Genomic DNA, 12,236 nt, shown 5'->3' on the forward strand with positions numbered 1-12,236 from the left:
TTCCATTTACACGCTTTGATCATCAGCTGGCCATTTTCATCCCCGTTGTTGTGAAACATACTGTATGCATTCACGACATTTTACGCATATTTATGAACCAATAGCGTCTCCACATGCAACAATTGCCCCACAGAGAAAGCATTGCAGTGGCATTTGCACGGGGCTGTAATCGGCCCTGTGCGTCTCTCTGTGCAGTAACGGCCTATGGAGAAGGTATTTACACAGGGCTTTGCGGCAGTGCTCCCCTCCCCTCACGCACAGTCACCCCACCTGCTGTGTGACAGGACCTGGGGAGGGTGGGCTTGCGGCAGCCCAGGACCCCCCTGCCACACACAGCCCCAGCCTATCAGAGGCCAGGCTGCCGATCTGCCTTCCTGAAGGACGCGGCCCCTGGTTGGCTGGAAAAAGAGAGTGCGCTACGCGCCTGTAACCAATGAACGCGTTACACCCCGGTGAGTTCATCAATCCAACCGGCTCACAAATCTGAATTAATCAGCCGGCAGCCTGACACGGAACTGCTTTCCTTTATCAGCCGGGGAGATTTTGTCGAATCATTCCGTGCGATATCAAAAGGTAGAAGTCCTCTACTCAACGAGGATGCATCTGACTAGCATACAGTATACTCCCTTGTTGGTAATTACAGCATGTGGTCATCCTTTAATACTATAACTAACTTCTAAGTGTGTGAGTGTTGTAACTGCCTAGTCCGCAATAGACTGTTGAACACTATTAGCCTCGCGGAGCTGAACAACTGTATATCTCCTGGGTCAGTAACAGGGCGATCCTATTTCTGGAAAAGAGAAGTTCAAGCTATCTCCCCATTAAAATGATGTCCCCAAAATATAATAAGCCTGAAGTGCTATACAGGGGATATGAAAGCAGGTTTTCGCGGTATGGGTACACACACTAATGGTACCCTGAGTAACACTAATTGCCAGAGACAAATGTCATGTCTGGTGAAATATAAAAAAACAAATAAAGAACCACAGCATCATTGCATTGTGGTTTCAGTGTTATTTGGTCAACGACACACAGAATCTCACCTTTTCCAGCACATTTCTCAGATCGTCTCTGATCATTTGCAAATGTACAAGGTATGCACGAAAGCATAACAACATATATTAAATAAAGCAGCATATGAAATATGCAAAAATCTTCAGTAAATTATTCTCTCTCTCTCTCTCTCTCTCTCTCTCTCACACACACACACACACACACACACACACACATATATATATACACACACACACACACACACACACACACAGAAAAAAGAAAACTTGCAATCAAATTTATTGTCTAAAGCTTGCCTTACAAAAAGGACCCTGATTGCAGTTCTTCATAGAAGATGCTAAATTCTTCACTAAAATGTGAAAAACAAAAAACAAAATACAAATGTACAAAATAATACTTTGTCCTACGTGATTGTGATAGGGTCTGCATCTAGAGTCAAGCCAGATTACAGATAATTTGCTTCAGACAAGTACACTTTCACCCAATGTTATTTTCAGCAGAACTGTCCATTTACAAGTCATTAAAAAAGAAAATATGTATTCAAAGACTATCACCAGCAAACACTAGTTAATAAGGCACAATTAAAGCTTAACCATGACCAGTATTTTCACACATAAAATGTTACCATCTGACAAAATGTACTCATTATGCTGCGGCATTTAAAAAAATAAAACACTTAATGAAGGCAACTGAATAGAAAATGCATCTGAAGAATTATCTTTTCTTCTCCCATTTCATGGGAAAATAATACGGCTTACATTTCTGTGAAGTAATTTTCATCCACAACATGAAGGCACAATTTTCCAACAATACTGGCTCACATCAGGAGGGAAATATACTTTTATATTAGCCCAAAATAGCAATATTAACAGTAGCACTTGAAAGGCCACCTGTGGTATTTTCACTTATCAAACAATACATGGAATGAAAATCTTCAAGTAAATGGGCAGCATTCGTTCCAAAGCAACTCAAAATTTGACATATAATACACTTTTCACATTAATCCAGATTTAGATAATTCAGAGAAATGTGTTTTCCCATAATGAACATCTCGCCCAGTCATTTTTTGATTAATGCCCTGTGTAAACCACTTTCAGATAAGTAACTTATTTTTCATTTTTTACTGCCTGAAAACGGAATAATTATGCAGGTAAATATTTTTAATGGAAGCTTAATTTGGACCCTGAAAAGGCTTTTCATAAAAATTAAAAATAAAATAATAAAAAAATAATCCCTGACTGTAAAAGGGTGCAAACACCAATGTCTGAAATACTACAGATATCACCATGGAGACAAAAACTACTAACAAATGGCTCTAGATTAACACATATTACAGAAATATTGAGAAATCAAGAGTGGTCCTCTAATGTTGGGCGATTCCACGCAATGCTAAGTGCTCAGCAAACAATCAAAAAGGGTTTACGTCTTCCACAACACACAACAGAGTGACTGTTGATGTAAATCAATGCCTTTATTGGTCCAGGACCGTTTGCAGCAGGTTATGGGAGGGAGAGAGGAAGGCTTATGTGGTCTCTCATCGTCCAGCTCTCCCACTCAGCCCTAATATGGCTGCTGTGGTGCAGTCCAGGGCTCTACTGCTCCAGCCATTTCAGTTTGGCAGAGTACGGTCCACGAGAAGCCAGCTTAATACAGCTCCTTCCAGTTTTCGGCACGTTTCATTTCTCCCATTCCAGCAAGTTCTGCTTTTCCAACCGAGATACCTTCACATGTAACTTTGTCACTTTCGTCCAGTTATTCCCACTTTGGCTCAGTTCCAGTTGTGATAAATATTTCATTTGCGGTCCATTTCAGGCCAAACTAGCCAACATTTAACAAATTAAATACATTTTGATGAGATTTAGTTAGCGTTTTTGGTCCAGTGGACAACTCTGGCCGGCTCATGGTAGCCCTGTTGAGTCCAGGTTGTATTGGCCTGCATACAGTCGGTAACGCTTCAGGTTCATTGATCTGCTTCGGCTCATCTGAGGGTTCATGTAGTGATACAGACAGAGGCAGATACAGAATGATGGAAAAAGAAAAGAGAAAGAGTAAAGGGACAGAAGTGTGAAAAGAAGGGATATGCTTTGATGTAAGATTATTGTTGGTTTGTTGAAGGGGAGTGAGAGGGGGCAGAGGGGGGCAGGAGCCGAAAAGAGGATTTGATAGAGAGCAGGAAAAGGAAGGGCCGGGAGAAAGAGCAGAGAGATTAGTGCCACTCCAGAAATGACAGAGAGAGAGAGAGAATGCTCAAGGGAGTATTTTCCTCTGTGTGTGTGCGAGACAGTGAATCAATGCAAAACCCTGTGTGTGTATTGCTTTCAATGACCACAGAACCTGAGAAAACGATGGCTCAGCGCACAGCTGCATGCAGGAGTCAGATGTAGCGTGTGTTCGATACACAGCAGTGTGTTGCCGGAGATGGATGGACAACGTGGAGCGTATAACAGGGCTCTGTTCTGTGCCTACGGATGGACACACGCCCCAATGAGTCACTGCGCCACCTCGGGGTGGCCGTTCCGTCGCATGCATGAGGAACGTCTCTCTCAGCACCCTGTCTGCCCCTCCCTGGAGTACGCAGGGCGCACCCTCGCTCATACTCAGAGCATAGAGGAGAGGCGGGTCAGATGGAGGAGAGGAGGAAGAGGGAGAAGAGGATGAGAATGAGTGGAGTTTTCATCGCTGAACGGACAGCACTGTGAGGAGCCGGGATACCTGGGGAGGGAGAGGCGAGAGAGAGAGAGGAACACGTTAGGAGTGAGGCACGGCGTTTACGTGAACACATTCTATGGGAGAGAAATGTTTACAAGCAAATGATTAATACGGGGGTAGTCTGCGGGAAATGGACAATAGACACACTACCAGCCGAACAGACACCACGAAGACAAACAAACTAACTTAATGAACAACTTACCCTGTTCCTGATCAGGTTGCGCTGTTACAGAGAGAGAGAGAAAGAGAGAGAGGGGGAGAGAGAGAAAGAGAGAGAGGGACGGACACAGGTGTACAGGGAGACAAGTTATTACATTTGGTTTTTCTGGACGTGATTACTGCCAGCCTAACTGTACTCCATGGAAAATAAGGAAATGAAAAGACTGATGCGTTTACCATTACAGGAGTGCAAATAGCATGAGAAACGACGAGCACAGCAGCACAGTCCAAAAATACATCACAAATGCAGATTTTTCTAAAGGTCAAATGCAAAAGAGAACAGAGTGAGAGGTAAGGGGAACATAATAACCAGAAAGAGAGAGCAGGGAGAGAGAGGGAACGGGGAAGATATGAGAAAGAAAGGAGGGGAAAGTAACAGAAAGAGAGGAGGAGGAGGAGGAGGAGGAGTGACACAAAGAGACGAAGACAGAGTGACAGAGCAAGACGGAGGAAGGGACAGGAGGAAGAAAGAGCGAGGGAGAAGGAGGTAAAGAAGTGTGAGAAAAGCAGAGAGAGGGAGAATCTGCAGAAAGAAGGTCAGACGGAGAGAGAGAGAGAGAGAGAAAGAGGGGAGGGCGTTTGTGTCTGGGTGTCATCTGCATGGCGGGGGGTCCGCTAAAAGGAAATAATGAAAGGAGAGGGAGTAAGAATGAAGGAGTGGAGGAGGAGGAGAGAGCGAGAGAGAGATTGCAAAAAAGTGCAAATGCTGCAGCGCTGTTGCGGTTAATATCCCCCCCATTGCTGCTGAAAGCTTCTGAGTCCCTCGTTTTAAGAGGAGTCGTGTTTTATGAGTACACTAGACCAGACTTATTGATAAATGGCATTTTGTCAGAGTATCCAGTATTGATCCGGTATGAAGAGCGCTGGAGATTTCACAGTGCTGAACCATGGCCAAGAGGGGCCCATGAACTGTGGACCACAGTATTGATTTCTGCTGAAATTCTGCGTTAAGTCTACAGGTCAGCTCCTATGACTGACAGCCTGCCTGGGCCTACTCCGGGACCAGAAAACTGCAGAGCAACGTCAACTTGATGAACAAAACAAAACATTCCGGGTTAAACAAATGACACTTAAGTGTCCCCAGTGTCCCCAGTTTGCTTTATAGAAGAGGAGAAATGATTCATATTTGCTGCTGCCCTTATCTGGGCCTGGCCCATTGCCTCAGAAATGAGGATTTTACAAGAAATTTAAGGAACTTAAATAGACGAAAATTACAAACATCGAGGTCGGAGACTGAGATCAGAACTGGGATGGATCCTTTACATGAAACTCCCAATTCTCTTACAGTACTGTTGAATTGCAGTGATATTTCACTTTCTAAATTTCTTAGAAGTTCATGAAAATAGTGACGATTGGTGTAGCATGGACTTATATAATGAGAGTTTTTAAATGCTGTATTATAGCCACTATATTTCTCAAGTTCATACATCTGCATCTACAAGATATAAACATCAGAAAGACCATGAACCTTGACTGATTATGTTTTTTGTACCCATTTAGATCTTATTGAGGCTTTGCAGCAAGTATGGGACACAGCTCCCAACATTTCCTCAGACAATTCATACACTGAGGTCTAGCCACTTCAATGTCAGTATTGAAGTAGCCGATATGCAATTGTTATTCGTAGCAATTTGGCTCAAATCACACGTGAACAAACTATTGTGACAAGTAGTGACAGTGGTTTTCCTGAGATAAATATTGTGAAAAACCTGGGGCACTGTCTCAATGGAAGACATAAGAAAAAAAGATTTAAGATTTACACAAAAAAGGGCCCCGGGACAGAATTTGCATAGCTTTGTGGGTAATGCAGTTTTCAGGTTTCCCAACACCTATGGAGGTAATCGAGAATGTGAATGAGTTATAAAGCCAAAACACAAAATAGTTTTTTTTTCCCAGAATTCAGGAAAATGCTTTAACCCCTTAAGTATCGTCCCTTTTCTTGACAAAAGCTTGGAAATGATATACCCCCCAAAAAAGTTATTATTCTTGAACCCTTTTGACTACAGGCATAATCCTGGTCTCTTCTGAAAGGTAACCCTTTGGGGATAGTTTTCCAAGTGACAAAATATTACTCCAAATTTTACTGAAACAAAGTTACAGAAGCTCAAAAACAGTGAAAGTGGAAGCTTTTTTTCTCACTGAAATCTTTTTTCTGTTTTTGACTGAATACAGATTATTGCAGTTGTGGCTGGTGCACTAACCATAGGTCTTATGAGGTGTAAAATACTGCATTTTGCTTACGAAACTATACAACACCTTTTAGCCTGAAAAAAGTGTTTGCACTTTCCCCCGCCTGTCACCCTCCCCTACATCTCTCTTCCAAACAGTTCAATAATCGCAATAATACCATCTTGTATACTAATATATTAATTGAGGTTCATTGATTTAAATTTTTGTCAAATACCCAACCCCCAATTCAAACACATTCCATAATTTCATATGCCATTTATTATTCAAAAGCAGGCTGGCCCCTTATTTATACGCATACTGAATAATAATAAAATATTTCGAGAATGTATTTAGATGATCACCGATTTAAAATGGGGTCACGTCACTGAAAATGCCCTCTATTATGCCGTGAATGGTGTTTCTACCGTCTTCCTCAGAAATATTCACCTGGATCTATTCCTTGGATCTCCTCCAAAGAAAGGAGACGTCGGCATCGGGAAAACAATTTTGTTGTAAAACCTCAACCTTTTTTGGCATAAAATGTCAAGAACAATTTTTGCAGATACGCAACAGACTCCGAGTGCGTACTGAAAATGCTAGTTTCGTTCCGCAGGCGAAGAATATGGTGCGAAGCCTAACAAATCATACACCATTGGAAAGGAACCGTCATTAGCAAACATGCTTTTTAGTCGTCACTTCTATAACAGTTGGTTCTTTGATAGTTTGTTGGTTCAGAGAAGGTGAGGTTTCCGCACACTTGTTTTACCACCCACGCTTCAAAATAAAGAACTCGTCGCTAAAGCAATGGCATTTTAAAATAGGTTATACATATAGAACTGTGAGTTAACGCTTTCAAATGGTATATCTTGTTATCACAATGATTGAAAATTGCACCCTGAAAAAATTTAAAAAAACCCACACCGGTTAAGGGATTATTAGGTACTCTGTCAAAGAGAAAAGAAATAAAACCAAAAGCAAACAAAGAACAAGCCCAATCATCTTCAAAAGTAAAACAACCCCAAGTACTGCACACACAGAAAAAAATAATCAATACATCAAAAAATGTAGTTTTTGAGTTGTACATAAATACTTCTAACCATGCTGCTGTGTCATTGTAAGACCACCACAGCAATGCACCACATGCTGTGCCATCACAAACTATTACACAAAATATCCCACTACTACATGCGCTACAACACACAAAATATTACACAAAATATCCCACTACTACATGCGCTACAACACACAAACAATTACACAAAATATCCCATTACAATACACCAACTATTACACAAAATATCCCACTACTACATGTGCTAGAACACACAAACTATTACACAAAATATCCCACTACTACATGCGCTACAACACACAAACTATTACACAAAATATCCCACTACTACATGCGCTACAACACACAAACTATTACTCAAAATATCCCACTACTACATGTGCTAGAACACACAAACTATTACTCAAAATATCCCACTACTACATGCATTAAAACACACAAAATATTACACAAAATATCCCACTACTACATGTGCTACAACACACAAACAATTACACAAAATATCCCACTACTACATGCACTACAACACACAAACAATTACACAAAATATCCCACTACTACTTGTGCTACAACACACAAACAATTACACAAAATATCCCATTACAATACACCAACTATTACACAAAATATCCCACTACTACATGTGCTACAACACACAAACTATTACACAAAATATCCCACTACTACATGCATTAAAACACACAAACTATTACACAAAATATCCCACTACTACATGTGCTACAACACACAAACTTACAATACACCAACTATTACACAAAATATCCCACTACTACATGTGCTACAACACACAAACTATTACACAAAATATCCCACTACTACATGCATTAAAACACACAAACTATTACACAAAATATCCCACTACTACATGCACTACAACACACAAAATATTACACAAAATATCCCACTACTACATGCGCTACAACACACAAACAATTACACAAAATATCCCATTACAATACACCAACTATCACACAAAATACACCGCTACTACATGCATTAAAACACACAAACTATTATACAAAATATCCCACTACAACATGCACAACAACACACAAACTATTACACAAAATATACCACTACTACATGCACTACAATCCACAAACTATTACACAAAATATCCCACTACAACATGCACAACAACACACAAACTATTACCCAAAATATACCACTATTACCTGCACTACAATACACAAACGAGTACACCAAAATTAAGTAAATCTCTTGTACTACCGTGCAACACAGCAGGTAAACTAGATCCCATAACGCATACCTTCATACTACTCTATAACCATAGTATAACCATAAAATCACTATTATATTTATGATACAAATACAACAGGGTTATAAAATGCAATCTTTGATTATTGGTCTAATTGTTTTCCAAATCTTTAAGTCCGTTTAGTAAGTACTGCTTATTAACAGTTTTCAACGCCAATGTAGTTATCTAATGTTATATTTATTTATATTTTAAATGTCCTGTTGTGTTATCCTACACCCTTATGGACAATAATGCTTAGGCTTATAACAGATCACAGGGGGCATAATAGCCTACAAATAGCACCTGACAATATACATATTTATACAATGATATTTGAATATATTCAAAGTCATACCAATTTGAGAAGGTTACATTTCAACTGATTTTCAAGCCAATATTGACAGCCCCATCCCTTGCACTACACCCTCATGAATAAATCTACATTGCACATCACAATTGTACAGATAAGGATAAACTACAGTACTGTTCACTCTCAAAGACAAGTATGGTACACAGTACTTCTAAATCAAGATGTGTACTGATATTAAGCTACACAACCGTACCGCACATTATACCGACAGACTAATTTCATACGATAAAGCCCTACTGTACACAGACCGAGGGCGGACTCCACCCCAGCATACCACAGTAACACCACAGGCAACCCTCCACAGCAGGACTGATTGTATGCCATAGCACACCAGCTTAAGCCTCCTTGTAAAATGTGAGCAGTCGTATCATGTACCAACTTAAATCTGTGCAACTCTCCATCAATCAAATCTCACACCAGGTGGAACAACATATCAACATGACAGACAATCACGTTTTTTCCAGGGTTAACTACACCACTCAACATCCCGCAGACATGTCATGGGTCTCCCATCCGTCACGGAGACCCCTGGAAAAACCGCCTTGCGTCTGCTTTTCCACGCCGCCATTTTACACAGACCTGCCACAACATTTAACCAAAGCGACCGCCGTCTATTGTTCTCCGCATACTGCAAGCGCCGTTAACGAACGCGGAGCCATTACGAACACTTCTGACGCACATTCGTTGTTAAAAAAAGGACTTCGCTTTTTGTCGCGAAAATCGAGAGAGGCAGACCAAGACGGAGTGAGGGGGAAAGAAGGAAAAAAGGTAGCAGGGAGGGGTGTAAAGTAGAGGTGGAAAGATTTAGAATGGGGGAAAAAAGGAAAAAATAGAGGGGGAGAGGGATTGTAACCTAAAATGACCATGATAGTGGGCTCACAGCAGGATAGAGAGAGGTAGAGAGAGACACAGAGAAAGAGGAGGCTAGAAAAGGGGGATCAATTAGAGAGAAACTAGAAATGGCTGTAATGGCTTTTCACAGCAGGGGAGAGCGGGAGAGAAAGAGCAGGAAAAAAAAACAACTGCAGAATTAATGTTTCCACAAGATGCCTTCTGAAAACGGTGAGAGGAGGAAGGGGGGGGGGGGAGAGGAGAAGGGTGGTGAACGGATGAAGGGAGTAAAGAGGAGTGAGAGAGTGAGGTCCCTTCCCATCACTGCCACAGCAGAGTACGCCCATGGTGAGTTACTTAGAATGCTGTGACAACCCTGCCTCATGTCAATACGATATTTGCGCAGGGCATTAATACTGGTGTGACAAATATTGACAAACCCATCCATCAAATTAACAATAACGGTCTAAATTAAAATAATTACTTGATGGCTATGCAAGTCTTTCTTTCCGGAAGGTCGCTGTGACTGAAGGGCTTAACTGGTGGTGTTAAAGCCAGGTGGCTAATTTATGCTACAAACCTGGCTAAGACCTGGCAAGAGGATTGGACAAGTGACTGACAGACAACCCGGCTGTAAGGATTACCGTTACAACGCACAGAGTCTTTGAACAGAGCCAAGCTCTGGGGAGCGAGGAGGAAACAGAAAACAAAGCAAAGAATCCATTTACTCAACACACAGGCACTCGCACGTGCGCGTGCACACACACACACACATACATACATACATACATACATACATACATACATACACGTGTGCACACATGCCCACACACACAGACACGCTCACACACACACATATTGTACTGTATACACACGGACACACACGTACACACACACACACACACACACACACACACAAACCCAGATACACTCTTTCCCTCTACATTAGCACAAGCCCCGGCCTCGCAGTCGCCTAATGTCTACTGATTATTTTCCCCAGTGCACTCCGGCGACATTATAGGAAATCCACTTTCACTATAATTACTTAATTGGACTCTTTTCATCGGCTGTCAGTTGGTGAAAGATTGCGGACGGCCCAGGTGAATCTTTAATAAAGACGCTGGAATATCTAACAGCGGACCGTGCGGTTCCACAGGGCGGGAGCTGACACCCATAGGTTCGCCCAAATGGCAGCCTGATGTCCCCCTTCAGATGAAAGAGAATGCTTAAAAGTGCCATAACCAGCCATGGAAAGGAGAGCTGAGCGGGGATAAACAGCCCCATCAGGACCTGCTGCTGCCACTGGTATCCAACAGACCCATTTCTGCCAGGTTATTACCGTCTGATCACAGGACTGTACACTTTACAGAGGGAGCGAGATGGAGGAGGAGAGAGAAAGAGAAAATGACAGAGCAAAGGGGAGATGGGAGAGAGAGGGGCATAGAAATCAGAAAGACGGAGGGCACAGGGGGAGAGGGGAGAGAGATGGTAAGAGGGAATGAGAGAGAGGGGGCAGAGACAGACAGAAAGCAGGGAGTGAGATAGAGAGAGGGAATGAGAGAGAGGGGGCAGAGACAGACAGAAAGCAGGGAGTGAGATAGAGAGAGGGAATGAGAGAGAGGGGGCAGAGAGACAGAAAGCAGGGAGTGAGATGGAGAGAGGGAATGAAACAGAGGGGGCAGAGACAGAAAGAAAGCAGGGAGTGAGATGGAGAGAGGGAATGAGAGAGAGGGGGCAGAGACAGACAGAAAGCAGGGAGTGAGATGGAGAGAGGGAATGAGAGAGAGGGGGCAGAGACAGACAGAAAGCAGGGAGTGAGATGGAGAAAGAGAATGAGTGAGAGAGGGGGCTGAGACAGACAGAAAGCAGGGAGTGAGATGGAGAGAGAGAATGAGTGAGAGAGGGGGGCAGAGACAGACAGAAAGCAGGGAGCAGGGAGCTGTAGTGGATAGAGAGGAGATTAGTTTTGCTCCGGTGACGACAGATCATAAAAACAAGAGAGGGAGGAAAGAGGAGAAGAAACAGAAAGAGGGGAAGATTAGTGCCACTTCAAGAACGACAGCGCACTAGAAAAGGGGGATGGGGGGGAGGGGACCAGACGGAGAGGAGTGGAATCCTACAGTTTAGTCAGGATTAGTTTCGCTCAGAGAGCGTGGGGTCGCAGGACGGTGGGGGAGAGGAGGGCAGAGGAGACGGCCATCTTAGGTATGAAAGAGCAGAATGACTCCCGGGGGGAAACATTTACACACCAGGGAGAGGCATAAAGGTCCTGCAGCTTCCCTTGGAAAAGTATACGGTTAAATACACTAATCTGCATCCGCTACAAAAACCTAAAAATAAGTCAATCCCAACAAGTTTAGTCTTATATTTAGGCTTAAAATCTTCTATTACTTTTTTCACTAAATGAGACAAAAATATTCCTAATGAGGCGTGACGGATTCACTCATTTGCCAATGGGATAAGAAAGGTTCACTCATGAAGCAGACAGTAACTTAGAACACGCTAATATTTTTTACTTGAGGAAAAAGTCTCACTTTTCTTTCTTTTTTTACAGTGAAAGGGTGGTTTTCGGA

At 42.3% G+C, this 12,236-nt stretch overlaps 1 protein-coding gene across 1 annotated transcript in view; it reads right to left on the reverse strand.

Moving 5' to 3' along the window:
- Nucleotides 1–1,277: 1,277 nt before the first annotated feature.
- Nucleotides 1,278–12,236, reverse strand: part of si:dkey-246i14.3 (ephrin A4) — a 34,106-nt gene continuing 23,147 nt past the window's right edge. Inside the window, exons 4-5 of the mRNA XM_061257256.1 lie at nucleotides 3,926–3,946; nucleotides 1,278–3,726 (exon numbers count right to left, since the gene is read on the reverse strand). Coding sequence (XP_061113240.1) covers nucleotides 3,635–3,726; nucleotides 3,926–3,946 — 113 coding nt within the window. The 3' untranslated portion in view covers nucleotides 1,278–3,634. The remainder of the gene's footprint in view (nucleotides 3,727–3,925; nucleotides 3,947–12,236) is intronic.

Source organism: Conger conger, chromosome 1 (genome assembly GCF_963514075.1).
Source record: "Conger conger chromosome 1, fConCon1.1, whole genome shotgun sequence".
Taxonomy (NCBI): Eukaryota; Metazoa; Chordata; class Actinopteri; order Anguilliformes; family Congridae; genus Conger; species Conger conger.